We start from the raw sequence: 24812 nt of genomic DNA on the forward strand, positions 1-24812 counted from the left end.
GCGCTTTTTCTTAATTTAAGTTTTTTAGAGCGTTTGGGGTCCACTTTCCTAAAAAAAGAGAAACTCCTTTAATAACTTGCATTCTCAAAGAGTAAGTTCACATATCACGGAATGGGGAAACTTTACATGAATTAGAAAAAGAATCTGGTGCGAAAATTACAGACAGACACTCTTAATTTCTGTTTAAGTCTGCCGTGGAAGTCCGAGTCGATCCAAGTGAGCAATAGTGCTGTGCAATGTGGCTAATCTGCATTTTCTCTGGGCATAATGCACAGAACACACTAAATACTTCTACAAAATCTTTATTTTTTCCTTGGTACAGGTAGAAATTTTGTACAAATTCTTAGCATAGCATATTTATAGGGTTAGAAATACAGGATTCCATTACATTGGATGAGGATTAGGAGCAGATTTGATTAAAAAAATGTCTGTTTCCAAACAAAAAGGACGTCTTCAAATTTAGCTCCTAGAAGGTATTTGCCATTCAGACTTCCTCTATAGCGGAATAATGAAGTAACTATATGCCGTTTACATATTTTATTTAGTTTTCGATTTTGTGTTCCTTTAATAAAATACTGGAGTAACTGATGGATTACTGATTGATATATTCCTTAAAGATACCCATTAAAAATATAAGGCCACTTCAAAGAGGTACTCTAGGGAAACCTGATATAGCAGTGGAGATATATTACTTGCATTGTAGCATTGTAGACCGCATTCATTTGTACATGGGTTAAGATGGCGCTAATTATGCCATATCAAAATGAAACACATGGCACAATATAATCACAAATCAGTACCAGTCATGTCTTGGTTCTATTCCTTACACCACTTCATGGCTGCCATGTACTGGCATTAATATACTGTGGAAAAAAATGGTCTATAATTGTCCTTTCATATAATATTTTTAGACATTTACATGGGCCGATGACTGACCACGTGGACCTTCATAAGAATGAACCTTGGCCTAGGATGAGCTTCTGAGAATACACTACCGTGCGGAGCTGCCACCTCACCACCGTGCGGAGCTGCCGGCTCACCACCGTGCGGAGCTGCCGCCTCATCACCGTGCGGAACTGCCGCCTCATCACCATGCGGAGCTGCCGCCTCACCACCATGCGGAGCTGCCGCCCAACTTACACCCCACCTACTGTCTCCTCCCCCAAAATACTATAGAATGTAAGCCCGGAAGGGAAGCGTCCTGTTCCCTCTGTACCAGTCTGTCTATTGTAACTAGTATATGTATTCTGTATGTAACCCCTTCTTATGTACAGCACCATGAAATCAATGGTGCTCTATAAATAAATAATAAAAATAATAATAATAATAATATGCAAACTATATGGAGATGAATGTTTGTAGCTTTCATGATTCATCCATATCCCGTTACATACAGGTTACCGCTGCCAAGCACCGATGGAAAAACCATCATCAGTGCCATTAACCCCCTGATGTCGAAGGGGAACCCCTTAAATGCAATGCTTCATGGATAAAGAAATAAAAATAGCTCTCCTTTAAGAGGCTGAAAACTTTTTCTCAAATATTACTAATAAGCTGATACCCATTGTGTTAAAGGCTTATTCCAATCTTCACAAATGGGTATTTGTCGGATAGTGCTAGTAAATAAAAGCAATTTTGTAAGTTAATGCTTATAAAAATGTTTTGCTTTTCTTGAGATATTAACACTTTTACTTTCTTTTGTTTACAGTTTGTTGCCTTGGAGATTGACCACCATTGCTAGACAACAAATCATTGACAGTTGTTACAAGCTCTTATCTATTGAGTTTGTAGGCTCTGCTGTGAAGCTGGACAGGGGTGCTGGTGTGCGCTGTTGCATCCCAAGTGTGGCCAGCTTCAGTGCAATGCTTACAAGGTAGACACAAGTGGTGGTCGGTCTCCTCTGTAACAAACTGCAAACAAAAGAAAAATACTGGTATCTCAAAAACAAAGGTCAATTTCAATAAACAGTAAATTGCAAAAGTGATTGTCTTTTCACTAACTATTCAACTATATCCATCTACGGTTATTCACAGGATATGCTATATCTACACGATATGACATACATGATCAAAGGATGGGGTTCCCAGTGTGGTCTGCATCTATTTTGAGAATAGGGAGCCCAATGAGCGCCTCCAAGAATAGACAGGTGTCAGCGCATGCACAGTTCTCTTTATTAATTTGTATATAAACATTTATTAAACATTATTATTAAACATACAGCATCATACATCTGAACGGAGAGAGTTGCATGTGGCCACATCTTCATTCCTGACAACACGTGATATGGTCTCGGGACCCACATCGATTAAAAGTGGCAGATGGGAATAACCTATTAATACTAATTTTGAGAAATCTTGAGAAAAAGAAAGACCCTAATGCCTTCGAATAAGACTTTTGCTTTCATGGGTCTAATCTACAATAAATCTTTATCCATGAATTCCTTTCCTTCACGTGTGTCCATTGCCGACTTGGTTAACGCCAATATATAAATGGACTTGCATAATGAAGTCCTGTAACCAGTATAGCTGTGACGTGTGAAAATCCTCAGTGAGCTCTCCCCAAATGGAGCAGGGAGGATAAGAGGCTGAGATTTAGAATTACCATTCACTCTATACATTAACGGGAAAGCGAGAAGGGCACTGCTGAGTCATACACGATTTGCATGCATTTAGTAGGTAATTACACAGTAATTCATGTAGTAGGAGCTTTGTGGTGTCAAATATTAAGAAACGAAACATGAAAAAAAAAATTATCAGAAAATGTCACATCTATGATGGTTTCCTGCAGATTGTAAGGAAGAAACAATAAAAATGTCATGCGAGATATTATTAATTATTATTATTATTATTCTTATTAATCATCATAATAAAATAAAGCATTGTGTACCAGCTGGAGGAACAAATGATGGCGATGAGTGGTGAGACGCAGACATGTATGCAAACATGTATACGTGACATATCCTTTTCTGGGAAACTTATATATTCATCCTCCGTTCCTTCCCAGAACATGCCCAGTGATGAAGCGGCACAGGATCAGCTAATTTATAAGACTGAATATAAATGTAGCCAATTTGCATAAATAAGGTCTATAAATTGCCCAAAAGACTCTAACATTACTTAAATGTTTATCTGTACAGCTGAGTTGCGTTGCCCTATTCTGCATTCACCTGCTATGCAGACACTCACAGGTACCGGGAGTACTTTCTAGCTCCTTTCTCCGATGCATTGGGCTGAAAATGAGTAGGGAAAAATTTTTAAAGTGCGCCAAGCAGAAGATCCAAGATAGCGAAGCGGCTTCTTCAGCCTCACTGAATGATAGGCGGGCTGCCGTTCATCATAAGCAAGCTGCAGCCAGACTACGGCGGATTGCCAAATCCACCTTTCTGATTGAGGGAGGGAGCCAAAGAGGGAAGCCGTCAGAACCAACTAAGCAACCGACTTTGCCAGCAAAACAGCCAGAAACACTGATATGGTCAGCTTCTTATGTTAGGTTAGGTCATGGGTTGAACTCAAGTCTACCTTCAAACTTAAACACTATGAAACTATCACAGAGGACACTGAAACAAACCAGGATGCAGAGCCACCAGGTCAAGGATCCTCACAGAACGAAAGTATGCAGCAGCCCTCTTCTACTACTAAAGAGCCCACTCTTGCAAATGGGATGTCAGAAATTGGGCTTTGTAATAGATCCATGAATGTTACATTTTAAGTAGGATGCATTGAAGAGGAAGTGGCCATTGTGCAGCATGACCTGAGAAAACCGGCTGAGAGAACCACAGCACTAGAGGAAAGAGTAAGCAAAATGGATGATATGCTCTGGCCTATAAGAAAGGATGTACAACAACATGGGCGAGCCTTAGACATTATCTGTGCAAAACAAGATGAACTAGAAAACCGTCCATGCAGACACAATATCTGCCTTGTGGGGGCTGCTGAAAGAGTAGAAGGTAATAGGCCTACTGAATTTTTCAAGGATCGAGTGGTGGAAACATTTGGAAAAGATAATCTGACCCTATTCTTGAGCGTGCCCACTGTGTTCCAACAAGGCCACATCCTCAAGGCAGCCCACCATGTACAGTGCTTATGAAGATCCTGCATTACAGAGATACTTCGCATGGCAAGGAATATTTCTGACCACAGTAGATGGGCATAAAGTTCAAAATTCCCTGATTATTCGGTTGAAGTCAAGAAAAAGAGAGAATTCTTGAACATTAAACGTAGACGTCGCCAAATTAATGTGCCTTACTCATTGCTCTATCATATTAAGCAAGGCTTAAGGTGGTGGTAATGAATTTAACTCATTTCTTTGAAGAAGCCCTCACATGGTTAGACTAGAATAAAAGACTGGGACTTAAAACTACTCTTGATTGCTGACAGATGAATGCATACTAAGGAACCCCTTTTTGTATACTTAACTCTATTAATGCTTACAAAGCCAGCTGACATACGTAATGTATAGGCTGCCCACATGTGAGCTATTGTGAATTGCTAGCTCCTTTCTTTCCCCTCTCCTCTCAACTCTCCTTCCTCCTATTCCAAAATCCAACACACCTTTTCTTTTTTTTTGGGTGGTGATTGGTCTAAGTTATGTCATAGATGAATCTGGAGTACTTGTAATACATGATTTATGGAAACACAGGGATATGGTGTGGTTAACGTGACTTGCTGGATCAGATAGATTGGCATCCCCTAATTATTTAGTGCATAGGCAGTGATAATTGGTCTTGGCTCCTCTTGATGAGGGCATTGTCCTAGATAACCCTCTGTCATTACTAGTATGTTTGGATTAAGTGGTTTTACTAATGGATGGCTAGGGATCTTTTCTAAAGAACTGATATTTATTGCTGATTAATGGGGGAATGTGCAATCTCTAAGAGAGGTCTACTTGGTCATGGGGTCTATGTCATGGTCCTGTTTAATGTTCAAAATTGGCTAATAATTCAAATTTTTTGTCATAGAGTATTAGCGGGGTTAAAGAGTCTGTCATGTGTAGGACTATCCTAGATTACACAAAACCCTTCCATCCAGCAACTGTTTGCAAGAAACTCATTTGACAGTGGACTGAACGCACTTGTTGAAGAAACCATGGATCGGCCAAGTTTTTCATGCTACAAATTCAGCGTACTCAAAAGGGGTGAGTGTAATAATTCATCGTAATGTCCCTCTCAACTGCCAGGTGGTCAATATTGATAAGGAAGGGAGGTATATTTTCATTTTGGGTAAACTAGCCAATATGGATTGTATAATAGTTGCTGTCTATGTTGTGCCCCCATATTCTGGAACAGTTTATCCAGATATTTTACTATTTATTGGCAGGCCACTCAATTGCCTCTTATAATCGTAATTTTAACAACACCATAGACAGATTTAAAAAAAGACAGAGGACTGTGTGATGGGTCTAACCCCCTTTGGGAAACATATATGAAGTAGACCTCTTGGACTTAAGTAGAATCTAAAACCCAGACCTTATGCTTTACTCAAACAGTTGTGTTCAAAATAATAGCAGTGTGTTCAAAAACACGAGTTAAGCCCAAAATCTTTATAATGGTTTTTATGTCCATGCACTGGGAACATCACACACTGTTTTCTAAATCAAAACATACAGAGAAATTTATATAATTTTTAACAGCTTTACAGAAAATATCAAAAATGAGCACACTGAGCTGTTCCAAAAAATAGCAGTGTCTGCATTTGTCTTTACATACTCAAAATCGTTTTATTTAGGATTCAGTATTCCTGTGAATCAAGAACCTAATATTTAGTTGTATAACCACAGTTTTTTAGAACTGCTTCACATCTATGTTGCATAGAGTCACCAACTTCTGGCAACTGTCAACTCTTATTTCAGCCCAGGATGCTTTCAGTACATCCCAATTATTTGCATTGTACAAACAATTTATTTTCATTTGTTCGCTTTGCCTCAGAAATAGCATTTCTGATGTCACCCCACAAGTGTTTTATCAGATTAAGCCGGGGGTTGGGCTGGCCACTCCACAACCTCAATTTTGTTGGACTGGAACACAAATTTTGCTTGTTTATTGGCGTGTTTAGGGTCATTGTCTTGTTGAAACACACATTTCAAAGGCATTTCCTCTTCAGCGTAAGGGGTACTTCTCACATAACGAGATCGCTAGCGAGATCACTGCCGAGTCACAAGTTTTGTGGCTACTGCGACCTGTATCGTTACTGAGTCGTTGGTAAGGTCTGACTGTGTGACATCTTACCAGCGACCTCCCAGCGACTTACCAGCGATCCTTATCAGGTCGCATCGTTTTCGGGATCGCTGGTAAGTCGCTAAATGTGACGGGGGCTTTAGGCAACATGACCTCTTCAAGTATTTTGATATACATAAACTGGTCCATGATCTGCGGTAAATAGGCCCGGCATAGTAAGAGAAACATGTCCATATCATGATGCTTGCACCACCATGCTTCACTGTCTTCAGAGTGTACTAAGGCTTGAATTCAGTGTTTGGGGGTCATCTGAAGAACTGTCTTGGACCCAAAAAGAACAATTTTACTTTCATCAGTCCACAAAATGTTTCTCCATATCTCTATAGGCCAGTTGATGTGTTCTTTGGCAAATTGTATCCGCTTCAATACATGTCTTTTTTTGTAACAGTGGGACTTTGCGTGGTCTTCTTGCTGAAAGATTAGTAGATTAGCTTCACACAGGCGTCTTCTAACTGTCTCAGTACTCAGAGGTAACTTGAGACGTCTTTGATCATCCTGGAGCTGAGCTTTGGCTGAGCCTTTGCCATTCTGGCTATTCTTCCATCCATTCGAATGGTCGTCTTCTGTTTTCTTCCGCATCTCTCTGTTTTTGCTTTCCATTTTATAGCATTGGAGATAATTTTAGCTGAACAGCCGATCATTGTCTGCACTTCTGTATAAGTTTTACCCTCTCCAGTCAACTTTTTACTCAAAGTACGTTGTTCTTCTGAACAATGTCTCGAACGACCCATATTTCTCAGGCTTTCAAGGAGAAATGCATGTACAACATGTGCTGGCTTCACCCATAAATAAGGGCCACCTGATTCACACCTGTTTCTTCACAGAATGTTTGACCACACTCATTTAACTCCACACTGCTATTACTTTGAATAATCAATTAAGTATTCAAATACACAGACTCAAAAACCTGCAGATCATGAACGCTTAAGGCCCCGTTACACGAGACGATATATCGGGCGATATGTCGTCGGGGGTCACGGATTCCGTGACGCACATCCGGCATCGTTTGCGACGTCATTGCGTGTGACACCTACGAGCGACTCTGAACGATCGCAAATAGGATGAAAATCATGGATCGTTGACACGTCGTTCATTTTTAAAAAATTGTTTGCTTTTGGGGACGCATATTGCCGACATATTGCTCTGTTTGCCACCCTGCCAATGACGAACAACATTCAAATGACCGCCTGGGTCAAACAATTTATTGTTGATCGCTGATGCATCGTTTTTGAGATCGTTACGTGTAACAGCAAATAAACGACCTATGAGCGATCTCGGCAAATCGTAAATACGATCTGGGCGTGTCACGTCGCTCATGAGATCGCCCGATATATCGTCTCGTGTAACGGGGCCTTGAGTCTCGTGTTTTTCTAAGAATCTACTCCACCAAATTGTTTGAGAAGTGGTGATATAATTTATAGAAAAAACAGTGAGTTATCTGGTCCATCATATTAGACGACTATTATTTTGAACATTACTGTATTTCTCTACTACGTATGGCTCCCTCTCACGCACAGATTTGGCACATGGGAATACACTGATGGCTAGGCTGCTACGTTCAGTGGAACAACTGCTCCGTAGTCTTTTGGATCACACCCCAATTAAACTGCTTATTTAATCCAATCAACAAGAACATGGTATTGTCGAACACAGGGATATGGGGTACTCGGTCCCGGGCAGTATATGTCTTGGGAATGTACACTGGGGTGGCAGTTGCCCAGTTCCGTGCCCTGTGCCCTTTTTGTAATGGGGTGTATTTACAGGCGATTTAGGTTAGTGTTCATTCGCCACTTGCGGTGTTGCCGCTGCTGCATAATGTCATTACTTGGGCTGGTAGTAATTGCAGCCTGGATGGAAGGCTCTCCACAAGCAGGGCCGGGCCCCAGGGGATGGGTGTTTTGATGGGCATCGGAAGAAGGTAGTCCACACAGAGGTATAGTGCAACTGGTTCTTACTCACTGCTGATAGGTGGTAACAGGTTACCCGAGGCCGGCTGGTTTCACCTTCAGGTCCCCTTCGTCCCAGTGCCAGTTCAGTACTCTGGTACCTTCTTCCCCTGCACCTGTCTCTGGTTAATGGGTTCCCATGGTGTAGAGCAACTGAGGGTCCCCGTCTGGTGGTTTGTCCACTTCAGTCCGCCTGACGATAGCGTGAACCCAGTGGGGTTGGAGTCTCTGGTCCTGTCCCCGATTCTCCCTTTGCTACTGAGTGTTCGGATTTTTAGGGTTAGCGAGGACCTTCATGGTCCCCTCGCTGTGCAGGTGTTAACAGGTCGGCTTGGAGCTCTTTCCTGTCTTAGGGTCCTGTACCCTGTTGGTGCGTAGTTCCGGGAGTACTCCACCGGCAACTACTCTCCTGGGTACAAGGTTACCGTTAACCTGAGTCAGGACGTTGCTTCACTTTCACCTTCACTCCTCTACTGCTGTCAACTCTCCACAGTCTGCCCCTCCCACCTGGTCAACTAGTGGACTGGTTTGGCTCCACCTCTAGGGGGCCATCCATTGGTCCGACCCTAGCTAAATACCATTGTATGGGGGATTGTTGGGGAAAAACTGGGATTACCTGGGTTTTTGGTGTTACCGCCACTGGTCTCCCAGGGACCTAGGGGGTAGGCCCTGCATCCTTGTGGGGATGCAGAACCTATTAGCACCCTGATGGCTTCAGGGGCGCTACAGTATGACCCCATCTTGGCTATTTAATCCTTATTGGCTAACCATTTTCTCTCAACCCAGCAAAATCCCACAATTGTTAGAAGAGTTCTTTTATAGAAATAATGAAATAACCCTTGGTAGAAATAACCTATGAGTAATAGAAATAACCTTGGTTGCAACTGTCTGGGATACTATGAAGACCTTTCTTATTAAAGACGTAAGAAGAATTAAAAATGCCTCCAAATCATTTGAACAAACACTAAAGACGGAGATATATAAAGCTGAAGGTCAGTATCTAGTTGATCCATCTCACAAGCATCAAACTAGTCTAATAAAGGCTGAATACCAGCTAGCTCAGCATATGTAATCACTAAAGCGGGCAATATGCAATTCTTCCAAAAACAAAAATCCTTCGAAGCAGGGAAGAAGACAGGGCACTTTTTTTGCAGTTATAAGCTGTGTGCGCACGTGTGCGTATTGCACGCATTTACGCTGCGTCTAGCACTGCAACGTAAACACATGCGTCCTGCGTCCCCAGCACAATCTATGAAAATCCATCCGCACGTTGCGTTTGAGAGCGCAGCGATTTGCATGCTGAAATTTTAATCCAAATCGCTGCGTTAAAAAATGCAGCATGTCACTTCTTTCATGCGCTTTGGATGCAGCTCCCACTCTGTCTATGGGAGAGTCAGCATCCCGAGCAAATGAAATCGGCATTTTTTCTGCAGAAACACTGCATCGATTTGAAGTGCACATGTGCTGTCAAATCACTGCAGAATTTTCTGCAGTGACACAACACAACGTGCGCACATGCCCATATTGAAAGCCAAACAGGGCGCGTCCTTAATTAAACAGATGAAGGGAAAAAAACACCGAAAAGTCTGAAGCTATGTTCACACACTGCATCTTTTCTAGCCACAAAGATGCAGAGTTTTTGGCCCCAAAAAACGCACCCGCAGCAAAATTGCATAAAAAAACGCATGCATTTTTTACGTGTTTTTACCGCATCTTGCCCAGTGCATTTTTAAGTAAAATCTATTGACTGGAGGGCTCAAAAACGTTGAAAAAACAAAGAATTGACATGCTACATCTTCAAAAACGCAGCCAAGATGCAGCCAAAAAAAAGATGTACAGTGTAGACAGCAAAATAGAAATCTCATAGGCTTTGCTGGCAGAGGGAAATGCATGCATTTAGGTGCATCTTTGTGACCTCAAAAATGCATCAAAAACGCAGTAAAGATGCAGTGTGTGAACCTAATGGTTTTCCAGGGGTCTTAAGCATTTTACAAATCTAAGTTTTCCCCCTCTGGGGAGTACATACAGACTTTCCTGTCTCCACTTAATTTGTCTAAAATAGAATTGTAGAGGATTAACTTTTTGAATGCACCCTTTAATGTGGAAGAACTTGTAAAGGGGGCTTTACACGCAACGATATCGCTAACGAGATGTCGTTGGGGTCACGGAATTCGTGACGCACATCCGGCCTCGTTAGCGACGTTGTTGCGTGTGAAACGTACGAGCGACCGCTAACTATCAAAATTACTTACCTAATCGTTGATTGTTGACACGCTGTTCATTTCCCAAATGTCGTTGCTTGTTCAGGACGCAGGTTGTTCGTTCCTGAGGCAGCACACATTACTATGTGTGACACCGCAGGAACGAGGAACAACACCATACCTGCGTCCTCCAGCAATGAGGTGGGCATGTCTTTCTTGTGGCTGCTCTCTGCTTCTATTGGACGCCTGCCGTGTGACGTCGCTGTGACGCCGCACGAATTGCCCCCTTAGAAAAGAGGCTGTTTGCCGGCCACAGCGACGTACCTAGGAAGGTAAGTCCGTGTGACGGGGCCTAGCGATATTGTGCGCCATGGGCAGCGATTTGCCCATGACACACAACCGACGGGGGCGGGTGCTTTCACTAGCGACATCGCTAGCGATGTCGCTACATGTAAAGCAGCCTTTACGGCATTAAGCTCGATGACAAACAATAAATTTCCAGGGACAGACAGATTACTGGTGGAGATATATAAACTGAACCTGTCAGGTCCAATATGCGCCCAGAACCACGAGCTGTTCTGGGTGCATATTGCTAATCCCTGCCTAACTGTCCCTGTATCTAGTAGCATAGATAAAGGGATCTTTTTCTAAAGAGACTTTATGATATGCTAATGAGGCCAGGGACTAGTCGCAAGAGCGTTATTTCCCTTGGCTAGTCGGCCACCTTAGCATGTAAGCATGCCCCTGTGGGCGTGCTAACATTCTAATGAATACGCAGCATCAGAGGCATGGTCGCTCACCTCTCTGCTGCCATCATGGCCGACGCTGGTTTTCATGTCAGTGCACTAGATGCTGGGACCGTTTTGGCAGGGATTAGCAATATGCACGCAGAACTGCTCGTGGCTCTGGGTGCATATTGCACCTGACAGGTTCCCTTTAAGCAATTTAGCGACATCTTATTACCTCAGTTATTAACGGCTTTTAACACCCCGCCAAAGCATGATAGAGTGCCAAGTTCTATTGTGGTCATTTCTAAAGATACCTGTCTCCCAGAATTATATCATCCAAGCTTGTTATTAAACATAGACATTAAAATACTAGTCAAAGTCCTGACAAAGAACCTTTCTAGAGTCATCACTTCCATTGTACATCCAGATCAGTCGGGATTCATGCTGAATAAATCAACAGCAATCAACATTATATTTAAATGTGCAACTACTCTCAGAGGAAAGTCATTTTAGAGCAGCAGTGTCACTTCATGCTGACAAAGCTTTTAATGGTGGAGAATGGGAGTATCTATGGGATGTGCTGTCAAATATGGATTTGTTGAGCAGTTCGTTTCTTTCGTTTCTTGGGTTCAGTTGTTACATTCTGCTCCACGGGACAGAATAAAGATAAATGGTTTAATGTCAAGACACTTCTTTTTATGCAGGGGAATGAGGCAGGGATGCCCCCTTTCCCCACTCCTATTCTCAATAGCGATTGAGCCCCTTACAGTGGTACTGAGAATGTTCCCAATGGTGAAGGGTTTTCAACATGGTTCATTAATAGGAAACGTTGCCCTCTACACAGACGATACGTTGCTATTTCTGAATGATTTTGGCCAAACTCACTAAAAGGATGCAATATTTCTAAGAAATCACTTTGGTAACCTTTCTGGTCTCTCAATTAATTGAGATGTCTTCAATCATGACCCTGGGTCCCAAGATGCCCGATTATAAAGGTCTTAGGTCAATTAAAAGTTGTGACTTTGTCTAAATATCTTGGAATTCAAATCAATGAAGAAGTAACAGATTATGAAATATTCTACCATTGCCTAACCAAGCTCCAACAACAACCAATGCCTGGTGTAAACTACAGCTGTCTGTAATAGGGAAAGCCAACTTACCAAAATGGTACTTATGCCAAAAGATTGATGAGTATATTCCAGGGTTTGATATAGAAAAAGGGAATTTCTAGGATCAAACTACAAACCTTACATAAGCCCAAGATTATTGGAGGACTAGAGATACCAGATCCCTTTCTATACTATATTCCTTCGTAATTACAACATTGAGAGGCTGGATCGGGCAGGGTGTAGCGTCCACCTCCTCAATGACTTTGTTGAGAAATGTGTTAAACTCTGGGAGAATCTTGGCGACTGTGAAACCTGCTCCAGTGACCATAGATAAAATCTGGAAAAAAAGCTAAGGAACTACATAAAATAGTAGGTGTTCCTAAATATTCTTTAATTTGAGCAACTCAAACTATTCTGAGCTTTGATAAATTAACTGGGTTTGACCTCTGGGAAAGAAAGGGCATAAAGTTTTGAGGTGCTCAGGTGTGAATCTGATCTGCCAAATAGTAAGTTTTTCCAATTTCCAGACATGCCTGTGCGATACAAGTCAAAATGGTCACATTGTCCTCTATGGTGTCTGTTTCTTTTTTAGATATGGTGGTGACTGGGGGAGACACAAATAATGCAATCTCCTTGTATTATGTCTATTGCAATCCACATAGTGAACGGATGTCTCACGCCTTCGCAAGCTCCGAGCGATGTCATTGTGATGTCATTCTGATTATGGCACTTGGGTACTGATTTTCTATGCTCTGCCTGCAGCAGAGCACAGCAGAGTGTGGCAGCAAGGCTACTGCGCAGGCTCGAGATCTCGGTTCACTCTGTGGACGATGCAGGACACGTCATCCACATCAATCAAAGCAGGAAGACGCTATTAACATCAGAGAAAAGGCACAGATGTTGCAGCGAGGACACACATTGGACTGGACCACCCTAATTTACATACAGCGTGGGAGCATATCAAATCGTAGAATCGTAGTTTTGGGGATATAAAGGGGAAGTCAGGCGCTCATAGAAATGTATGTGGAATGCAGCAAAGAAACAGTTAAAGGTGGTGGCAGTTGTTCATAGGGTGAAAAACTGGTCACAGGTTCCCTTTATACGACGAGGTATGTGTGGAAATAGAGCAAGACCTTTTTAGGGTGTCCATTAGTGAGTCACAGACACTATATTTAGTTCATAGCGTATATAGAATATATAGCATTTAAAGATGGGGTGAAACCAGATTCAAAATGCTGGAAATATGACATGCCATATGCAGATTTATATCATCTAATGTGGAACTGTCCACGACTTCGGAGGTATTGGAAAGATGTGACTGAGCTGATAAATTCTATATACGATTATGGGATCGCTCCAGAATTTAACTTTTGCTCATGGCTCTACAGCTACAATGCTTGCGCTTGAGAGTCATATATATTATATCAGGCTCGGAGAACGATCGCTTCATGTTGGAAAACTTCTAGTCACCCCCCCCCCCCCCCGGGAAGTCATAGGGTTAAGCAACACTATATGCGTCGAGAAATATGTGTGGACACGTGTCACTCTACGCAATCATATATTACTATACATGCTAATATCTGGGGTGGGTTATGTTTGTAGTAATATTGTACTTTTCTTATGAAAATGTTCTATAAAAAGGTTTCGGAGCTAATTTGCCTAAAATTTGGTAACCTAATGTGAGTTCACTTCAGCTGAACCATAACAGTGCTGAGTAGAGTTGAACGGACTGCCAATAATCCGGAGGATCAGCGGCGGGTTGACAAAGAAGTCTGGATCCGATGAGAGAGAAGAGAGGAGAGAGAAGAGAGAAGAGAGAGAAGAGAGAAGAGAGAGAAGAGAGGAGAGAGGAGAGAGGAGAGGAGAGAGGAGAGAGAGAAAAAAAACAAAAAAACAAAAGCCGAATCCGGATCGTGCACCCGGAATCCCGTGTCTGGGTCGGACTCGGATCTGCCGCTCAAACCACGCGGATCCGGATTTTGCCGGTCCGGGTACGCTCAACACTAGTGCTGAGGACAAGGACACTAAAATGTAGTCGTCTGAGACCTGTTTTCTTGTACGGAGAAACTGCCCACATACCCTCAAAGAATGGACAATCTATTAAACTGTCCAATGCTACAGAGAAAACCTCATTATGTCTGCTCTCCCCCCGAAAACAGAAGTTCTCAGAGGTGAAACGGCACTGGCGTACTTCAAATTTAATTAATAGAAATTCTGACAGTAATTAAAGAGGTGTATATAGCAAGCTACCGCCGATAAACAGGTCACTACACACTCTCAATTATACTATCCAGCAGCATTACTAATCATAATAAATGGACTATGGAAAACAAAAAATGAGACATTCTGTGCCTTTACAGGTAGTGTATCATTTAATTGGTGTTATTATTCCGTGCAGCGAGGACTCGGCGGTGAACACTCATTTTCCCCCAATGTATAATGGAGCTAACGAGAATTAATGACAACTCTTGCAGAATTCATCCCTGTGATTACTTTTCAGAGATGTAACTGGACCCTCAATAAGTCCGTCTAGAAGGGACATCCTCACCACTGATCATTAGCTCCTTACAGAAATCTGATATGGGATAAACTAACTATCCTACTGGATTTTAAGGGTTTAGCAAAGATCTCAGAGAATACGTAGAAGGTATAATGTAGAGCGGTGTGCAGTCACACCTTGATCTCCAAGATCCTGTCCCAATACATAGTAGCTGTAATAATAAGAATACTATGGTATTAGCAAATACCACCAATTAGAAATAAGAAATGCATCTGAAAACCTATAGAAAGTTCCCCAGTAAACAATGGTGAAAACCAGGGACTAGGATCATTACATTTGCTGATAGAGCTGTGAAAAGCTCCCCTACAAATATTAAACCTATAAAGATATGGAGCCATAATAGATCACCACAAGAGTAGAATAAAATCCATATAACGTTTATTAAACATTAATGCAGACAAAGTAAGTCAACACAATTATAGTGAAAGTGCATGGTGCAGGAGTACAAATCCGTTAAGGTGGCTGAAACAACTACCAAAAGTCCATAGAGGGAGAATTGTATCTCCAATAGGGTGTATACACAAATGGTATTAAACATAAAGTAGTGAAGTCAACCTGACTGCTATGAAGCAATATAATACAGACAGCATTCAGTACACTCACCAACAGTGATCCCACAGTTGGTATGTGACACCATTAAAACCCCTACGTATATTTCGCGTTAAAACCCCTACGTGCGTTTCGCATCTTGGGGGGTCTCACTAAGCTATGTCCTGGAGATCTTATATATGCACTTTCACTATAATTGTATTGACTTTGTTTGCCTGCATCAATGTTTAATAACATTTATATGGATTTTATTCTACTCTTGTTGTGATCTATATTGCTTCATATCTTTTTAGGTTTAATATTTGTAGGGGAGCTTTTCACAGCTGTATCAACAAATGTAATAATCCTAGACCCCGGTTTTCACCAGTATTTACTGGGGAACTTCCTATAGGTTTTCAGCTGCGTTTCAGATTAATATTTATCTGTGTTTTCACAGCAAATTTATCTGATTCCGTGGATTTTCAGGACCGGGAGAAAGCGTGGCTCAGCCAACTAAATGGTGTGTTTGGTGAGGACTCAAATTTGATTTTAAATACTGGAGACAAAGAAACTGTTGACTTGTTCAACGATTATAAAGCACTACTGAATAAATTAACACGTGAATGGTGTGAATACACGTGAATATATCTCAAGGACGCTAATTCCAAGAGGCCTACGAATACAGTTATCACTGACCCTCCCTTTAGGGATGAATGGGAGGAGGCTGCCTCTTTATGCTCTAGAAGTTTTATGAAATTATTAATCACATCTAATGAGGAGACATAAAGGGCCATTGACTCTGACATTGAAAGAATACAGGAAGAAATCAATAAGTCCTGTGCAGCCAATTTTATCCTAAAAGTTAAGACAGATTTACCGTAGATAAAGAATTTAAAAAATGAGAGAAGGAAATTGTGGCGGCTAAAACTAAAAAAAAATATCAACGTGATACACAGAACTTTCAAAGAAAGCAAGTCTACAGATGGAGGATGTTATATAGGGGGAAAAATACACCCCCCCCCAAATTGGTCCGGGTCTTTTCCATCCATATCATCGGTTGATGACCAGAACTCTGTAGGAACAACAAGTTATACCCATACGGATAAAAGGGAATACACTGGACAGCCTTTTTTCAAAAGAGGTCAATCTAACAGCAAAAGGAAAATTACACCCCCTCCACATGCCTCAAAACAGAACAGATTGGAGGTGATTAATCTCTCCACATTGACAGTTACTGATGCACAACATGAAGTGTGGAGTTTGGCTCTGACCTTTGAGCCAAATAATAACTTTCATTCTTTTACAGCGTTGAAAGACTTAAGGCCGCTTTACACACTGCGATATCGGTCCCGATATCGCTAGCGTGGGTACCCGCCCCCATCTGTTGAGCGACACTGGCAAATCGCTGCCCGTGCCGCACAACATCACCCAGACCCGTCACACATACTTACCTGCCCGGCGACGTCTCTGTGACCGGCGAACCGCCTCCTTTCTAAGGGGGCGGTCCGTGCGGCGTCACAGCGACGTCACTGAGCGGCCGCCCAATAGCAGCGGAGGGGCGGATCTGAGCGGGACGTAACATCCCGCCCACCTCCTTCCTTCCGCATAGCGGCCGGGAGGCAGGTAAGGGGAGCTTCCTCGTTCCTGCGGTGTCACACGGAGCGAAGTGTGCTGCCGCAGGAACGAGGAACAACCTCGTTACTGCTGCAGTAACGATTTTTGAGAATGGACCCCCATGTGACCGATGAGCGATTTTGCACGTTTTTGCAACGATGCAAAATCGCTTGTCGGTGTCACACGCAACAGCATCACTAATGCGGCCGGATGTGCGTCACAAATTCCGTGACCCCAACGACTCCGCATTAGCGATGTCGCAGCGTGTAAAGCCCCCTTTAAGGGTACTTTACACGCTGCGACCTCAGTAGCGATCTTGTTAGCGATGTGAAATTCTAGATCGCAAGTGCGATCTTTTGAGATCGCACATAGGTTATTTTACGCATGTGTGATCTCGAAAGATCACACTTGCGATCTAGAATTTCACATCGCTAGCGAGGTTGCAGCGTGTAAAGTACCCTTTAGGGGCACTTTGCACATTACGACATCGCAGGTACGATGTCGGTGGGGTCAAATTGAAAGTGAAGCACATCCGGCGTCGCTGTCGATATCGTAGTGTGTAAAGCCTTTTTGATAGATTAACGAGCGCAAAATCGTCGTAATCGTATCATCGGTGTAGTGTTGGGCATTTTCATAATTTGGAAATGACCGATGTTACGATGTTGTTCCTCGTTCCTGCGGCAGCACACATCGCTGTGTGTGAAGCCGCAGGAGCGAGGAACATCTACTACCTGCGTCCTGCGTCTCACGCCAGCAATGCAGAAGGAAGGGGGTGGGCGGGATGTTTACGTCCCGCTCATCTCCGCCCCTCCGCTTCTATTGGCCGCCTGCCGTGTGACGTTGCTATGACGCCACACGACCCGCCCCCTTAATAAGGAGGCGGGTCACCAGCCAGAGCGACGTCACAGGGCAGGTGAGTGCATGTGAAGCTGGCGTAGCGATAATGTTCGCTGCCAACTATCACCATGATATCGCAGCTGCGACGGGGGCGGGGACTATCGCGCTCGGCATCGCAAGCATCGGCTTGCGATGTCGTAGTGTGCAAAGTGCCTCTTACACCTCTTTGCTCGTAAACTGGTTCTGAAGAAACTCCATTCTAGATCCGCAGTTGTTCCTGGATTAAACTCCACAATAGAACAAGAATCATTACAGGCCTTGGAGGATCTGGAGCTTGAGTCTGAAACCAGCTCTTCAGGTAATTTTCCTACATCAGTCCACCCCAGATGGACCACTTTTTCCCCCTCGTCAGTCTGCCCATCAATGACACTACTGACATCCCTAGGCAGATTGATGGTCTACATCAGGAACCCCACATGTTACAAGTGACTGCGGATGTGGAATCTTTATATACCTGTATTGGTCACAAAGAGGGTCTGGCGGCCGTGGAATTTTTCTTGAGGATAAGTAGCATTGATAGAGATCTGGGAAATCTGGTGTTGGAGTTACTTCGATATATACTTACCCACAACTTCTTTACATTTAAGGACCGGTTGTATCTTCAGGGGCGGTGCACCGTGACTGGGGCTTTTTTTTTTTGGCATAGGGCTTATTTCCTGGGAAACATGGATTTAGTGTAAGTTTACACGTCAAAAAGACAGACCTCCACCAGGAGAATCACCCTTGCCAGACTCTGGATATATGCGTTGCAAGACCCAGTGACTCTGAAGAGTGGTGAAATCATTAACGTCCACTCTTCAGACATTCTGGGTTACGCTGTGTGACAGAGAGCAAATCTGAGAAGAGGTGACATTAGTAATGTTACTGACATCACTGCTCTTCACTAGTCGCTGGGTCTCACGAAGCGCAGCATGAGCTAGGAGTGGCTGCTGCACAAATCGTATGGCGTGTCAGACTAAGGCTCCATAACCTTTGTTCGATGGAATCAAGGAATGTTGGAGGAAGCACTGGACTACGGCGGACCTGCCTGGGAACCTAATAAATTGGTGAATGAGACAGTCTCTGTTTTTTCCTGCTTTCTTTTTCAGGTTTCCTTTTGTGGATTACACCAGATTCCCCGGATTACATTGGACCTGACAGATTTATTTTTCTCACAATAAAGTTGTGAGCTAGGGAAAAGAGTCAGTGAGTGTTTTTTGTTTTTATATTATTTGTGTCTATATTTTTTTCTTTTAACTTGATGGGTTAGTAATGGGGGTGTCTGATAGACGCCTCTCCATTACTAACACCAGTGCTTGATGCCATCTGGAGTAGAAATGCAGCACGTTTATAACTAGTGGACAATCCACAGGACAACAGAATGCAATAAAACAAATGTAAATCATCCAACAGCCAACAAACACTAACCTTTACTCCAATTTCTGGTATAAGTTATAGTAATATTGTTGGTCAGCAGTTGAGTACTGCACTCTTGCCAAGTGAGCCATCAACTACTACCGTGTTTCCCCTAAAATAAGACCTACCCCAAAAATAAACCCTACAGTGATATTACAGGATTTTTGGAGTATGCTTGAAATATAAGCTCTACTCCAAAAATAAGCCCTAGTTACAGTCAGGGCTGGTGTTAGGGGGAGTCAAACTGCGAAATTTCTCAGGGCCCCACTCTCTTAGTTACCCCAGCGTTTGTATTCCAAGGTTAAGATTGTTTAAGGACCTTTGGTGACTTCACAGTCATGTGACCATGATGTAACCAGAGGTCTCAATTGTAGGAGTCTAAAAGAACTGAACATGTAGTCCTCCATATTCAGGACCTCTGTATAACCCTGCCCCCACCACTGATTAGCAGCTTTCTGCCTATGTTTTGTGTGTACACATAAAGCGAACAATGAGTGGTGTGGGTGGGGTTATAAAGAGCTCAGTTTTCAGAGAGCTGCTACATCTCTAGATTGTGAGCCCCAATGGGGACAGTGTTGCCATTGTATGTAAAGTGCTGTGGAATTAACAGCGCTCTATAAATGAATAAATATTATTATATTATTATTATTATCTGCAGAGAATAAAACAGTGATTTTAACCGAACTGTAGAACGCAGCCTAGTAAGTGATATATCGCTGTACTCATGGTCTCTGTTCCAACCTCATGGTGATTCAAGATGGGGGAAGCAAAAACCTGGTGTCAGATTCCCTTTCGAATGTGGTAGTCTTTCAGGGTATGTGCACATGATCAGGACCGCTGCATCCTTCAGGGCCTCAAGTCTCCTCCGCAGGAGACCACAGCTGCTCAGGCCCACAAGCCAAGCTAGGGCAGTTGTGATCTCTTACTTTGTTCTCCCTGCGGAGACTGCTTAAGTCTCCGCAGCAAACAATTGACATGCTGCGGCTCGGGAAGCCACACCGCAGGTTAGATTTCACTCCGGGACAAAACAAGCACAGTGGGCAGGAGATTTTTAAAAATCCATCCACTATGCATCACAGCGTTTTGGCAGCAGCGATTATTAACCATTAACACTCGCTGAATAGCGGTATTATTTATTCTTTATAAGGCAGCATTTTCAAGTCACTAAATGTCAGTAATATTCATTCACTGAATGGCACTATTATTTGCTCAGTGAATGGCTGCTGGCCAAAACCTACAATTGGCCCCAGAATTATTAAACTGTATTATTCGACGTGGCACACTTGTCAAAAATTTTCATGCGATGTAACATCTGAAGTGTGAAGTTCTCATGTTCTTGTCATTTCCATCTATGTTCCTTTACATACAATGATGTGATTTGCTTTGGCAGCAGCCGCCTGACGCTGATTGCTACAGTAAAGCCATAGGGAAGATTTTTACAAAATCAAAACTCTTTTTCTTCTCATCTCTCCCATCAGATACCAAAAAAACATCTCATGGACGGGCGAACATAGACCGCAATATGATGCTATAAAGTGGAACTTTATGGATCTTACAATTTTACTGAAATTTTGTTTTTTTTCTTCGGTCATTTTCCCACATTAATGACCGAAGAAAAAAAAAGACAAACATATTTTGGACGGCCGTGCCATTCAAACTATTATTTTACAACCTCTTTTTAGATTGTATGCACCTATTCATCAATGGTAATAGCTTGTTTTTATAAAGCACAAGCCATGAGCTCGAAAAAAAAAAAAAAATAATAGCCATTTTCAGATCTCAGGAGAAAATATCATGTATTTCTCTAACAAAATAAGCATTTTTATTCATGTGTAAAATAAAGGAGCACATGGATCCCAGATATCCCTGTCATTATTACACATACGTGTCCAAACACCAGGCTCCCGGTGACCTCATTCCCAGTATTGGGGACTGCTTTTCGTTCTTATACGGAGGCTCCATCTGATGTATATGTCTCACCCGTTAATGAGTAATCACACAGTGCCGTCTCTTGTTGATGGGATTTTACCTTATACCAAAATCCCATTTTCAAGTGGGGGGAAAGTATGAGATCACATTAGCCGTCTCCAATCTCATCAGAACTGAAAATCCTTCAATGTGCAAAAAGGAGATAAAAAAAAAATAAAATAAAAAATTGTGTCCTAAAATGAAGGCTGACCCGCAACTAAAAATGACGACGTCCTTATTAATGGGGACGTAAATCCAGGAGATGAAAACAGATTGATTTCTTTTCATACTGTTTGGCTTTTATAAAGGTGTATGCACATTCAGGGATTGTTTTAGAAGGTTTTGGGGGGGGTTTTTTTGAGTGGGTGCACTAAAAAAACAAAACAAAACAAAACAAAACACACACTTGAAAAAAAATCACTTCAGTGACCCTTCCTATTCATTTATACATTTATATTGTAAAACCACTGGCAAAAAATGAAAATGCAGATCACTTCTATGAAGTGTCTCCTGATGGAATCCGCATGCAGAGACTGTACGGGCAAGAGGCGGCAAAAAACCGTCAGGAGAAATGAAATTCTCCCAGAACATTTTTTTCAGGAGCGGTTTCTAATTATATATATATATATATACATATACACAGCTCTGCCAAAAATTAACAGACCACTTCACAGTTTTAAAACAATCAGCTTCTCTGCATGTCTGACGTCTATTCCAGTGTGAGTTGAATTCCCACCCGAGCACTCCTCATTCTACTTAATGGGCGTCTGATTGGGTGATCACCTAACCCAAATCTTATTTCACTAGGGAAAGTATAAAAAACACTGCTGTGGTCTTCACAATCCTCCTGCAACAGGACCAGATGGCAGTCCATTACAACAAGAACAAGCAGCAGACTTTGGGGACAACAAAGCTACAGACCGGCACAGGGCAAAAGCGAATCCCCACTGACCGGGATGACCGTCATCTTATTTAAATGTCACTCAGCAACCGCAGGATGACATCAAGTGACCTACAAAAGGAATGGCAGCTGGGGTGAAGTGCACGGCAAGAACAGTTCATAACAGGCTCCTAGTGGCAGGGCTCAAGTCATGTAAAGCAGAGGAGTACAAGCCACCTGCTTGCAACTAGGCTTAAAAGGAACTGAAAAATATCACCAGCACCACTCCAAAGAAAAGAAAGGGTACTGATGATCAACAGTTGGGTGGAAGGCGAGCTCCTGCTGGGACCAAAAGGGAGAGAGAGAAATAAAACATGAAAGTTACCTATACCAATGAATAGTAGCAGGAAGGAACAACAGCAAGAACAATGGAAAGTCAGGGGGCATTCTGTGCAACCAAAAGGTGAGACTTTCTATGGCCAGAAACCACATGACTGTCAGTCACATGTGACACACCCATGACATAAAGTTAGGAATAACTCATAAAGCCCACCAGATCTTTATGTGGTCTGTATTGAGAAATAACCCAGATCATCTTTTATTTTGTATGACATCCCAGCCCTGTGACATCATGAATCACTGGTAATCGACAACTGCAATAAGAGTGGGATTTTAAGGTACCGTCACACTAAGCAACATCGCTGCTGAGGCACGACTTGCTAGCGATGTCGCTGTGTGTGACATCCAGCAACAACCTGGCCCCTGCTGTGAGGCCGCTGGTTGTTGCTGAATGTCCTGGACCATTTTTTAGTTGTTGCTCTCCCGCTGTGAAGCACAGATCGCTGTGTGTGACAGCGACAGAGCAACAACTAAATGTGCAGTGAGCAGGGAGCCGGCTTCTGCGGACGCTGGTAACCAAGGTAAACATTGGGTAACAAAGAAACCCTTTCCTTGGTTACCCGATATTTACCTTCGTTACCAGCGTCCGCCGCTCTCACTATCAGTGCCGGCTCCCTGCACACATAGCCCGACTACACATCGGGTAATTAACCCGATGTGTACTCTGGCTAGGTGTGCAGGGAGCCAGTGCTAAGCGGTGTGCGCTGGTACGAAGGTAAATATCGGGTTGGTTACCCGATATTTACCTTAGTTACCAAGCGCAGCATCGCTTCCACGCGTCGCTGATGGCTGGGGGCTGGTCACTGGTTGCTGGTGAGATCTGCCTGTTTGACAGCTCACCAGCAACCCGTGTAGCGACGTTCCAGCGATCCCTGCCAGGTCAGGTTGCTGGTGGGATCGCTGGAGCGTCGCTTAGTGTGACGGTTCCTTTAGTGACTGAGAACTAGATATGGATCTGGCTATTATGGGGCAATTGTCCTGCATTGAAGGGAAAGGAAGGAGAGATATTTGGATACTGGTACACCGCACAGTTTTTTCCACCCTCTCATGCACAATCTTCTAGAAATTATATCATCCATGACTGTACCTGGTTAAGTTTCTTCCACAGATTCAGCACAGGGGATAATTCATTGGACCACAAATCTCTATCGAACTTCGATCCAGCAGTCACCGATCGGCTCAAGATCCTCAATTGTGATATCACCTACAGGGGAGACAGAAGAGAATGATGTTTTATGGACCAGATCTGAAAATATTCATATAAGGGTGGGTTCACACTGACTGTTTTGGAGCTGTAAATATCCAACGAGTTGTTCAGACTGCTAGTGGAAAGGCTTTTATTTAGTATTTGGATGAATTTTTTTCCCCTTAATTAGTTTTTGTTCCCAATCAATTTTTTGGGCACAATTTTCTAAAAAAGCAGTAAAATTACTGTTTTCACTTGTTTTTTTGCTGCAATTTAAAAAAACAAAAAAAAACTAACACATAAGCATTATGTGAACATGTTTTTTTACCCAGGACAATGAAAAATGTAATTTTTTTTCCACCTTAAGGTATTTTGTCATCCTTCGGAAACTGGGCCGCAGGGCAGTATTCCAACATAACGACCCCAAACACACCTCCAAGACTACCACCGCCTTGCTAAAGAAACTGAGGATAAAATTGCTGGACCCACCAAGCGTCTCCAGACCTAAACCCTATTGAGCATCTGTGTGGCCTCTTCAAACTAAAGGTGGAGGAGCGCAATGGTCTCTAACATCCACCAGCTCCGTGATGTTGTCATGGAGGATGGAAGAGGATCCAGCAGCTCTTGTGAAGCTCTAGTGAACTCCATGACAGAGAGTTAAGGCAGTACTTGAGGATAATGGTGGCCACACAAAATATTGACACTTTGGCCACAATTTGGCCATTTTCACTTAGGGGGTGTACTCATTTTTGTTGCCAGCGGTTTTATTAATCCCTGTGTGCTGAGGTATTGAGCGGGCACCAAATTTACACTGTTATACAAGCTGCACACTGACTACTTTGATAAATTGTAAGGTGTCATATCTCCATTGTTATAAATACATCAAAAAGACTGACCCACACATTCCAACAGGCATGAACAGGTACGAACAGGTGCTAGCTGAAAACACAATATAACTACAAAGTACATACAGCTGCACGCTAAAATGCTAACAATGAATAAGGGAACTCTGGTATTGCATTACTGCTATAGGATTATTTGAAAAAAAGAGACAGCTTATGTACTGGCCAATGCATATGAGCCCAGTCACCAGCGACAAGGTGATCTTAATATACTGGGACCCTAACTCAAATGCCTCTACCATGTGTCCATCCTCCTTTATAGCTTGA

The 24812-nt window shown here is 42.8% G+C and overlaps 1 protein-coding gene across 3 annotated transcripts in view; it reads right to left on the bottom strand.

Moving 5' to 3' along the window:
- Positions 1–24812, bottom strand: part of DYNC2H1 (dynein cytoplasmic 2 heavy chain 1) — an 852364-nt gene that overhangs the window by 156921 nt on the left and 670631 nt on the right. For all 3 annotated transcript variants that reach the window (XM_075337457.1, XM_075337458.1, XM_075337455.1), the window contains exon 83: positions 23545–23661. In XM_075337457.1, coding sequence (XP_075193572.1) covers positions 23545–23661 — 117 coding nt within the window. The remainder of the gene's footprint in view (positions 1–23544; positions 23662–24812) is intronic.

The sequence above is a fragment of the Anomaloglossus baeobatrachus genome, chromosome 2 (genome assembly GCF_048569485.1).
Source record: "Anomaloglossus baeobatrachus isolate aAnoBae1 chromosome 2, aAnoBae1.hap1, whole genome shotgun sequence".
Lineage (NCBI taxonomy): Eukaryota > Metazoa > Chordata > Amphibia > Anura > Aromobatidae > Anomaloglossus > Anomaloglossus baeobatrachus.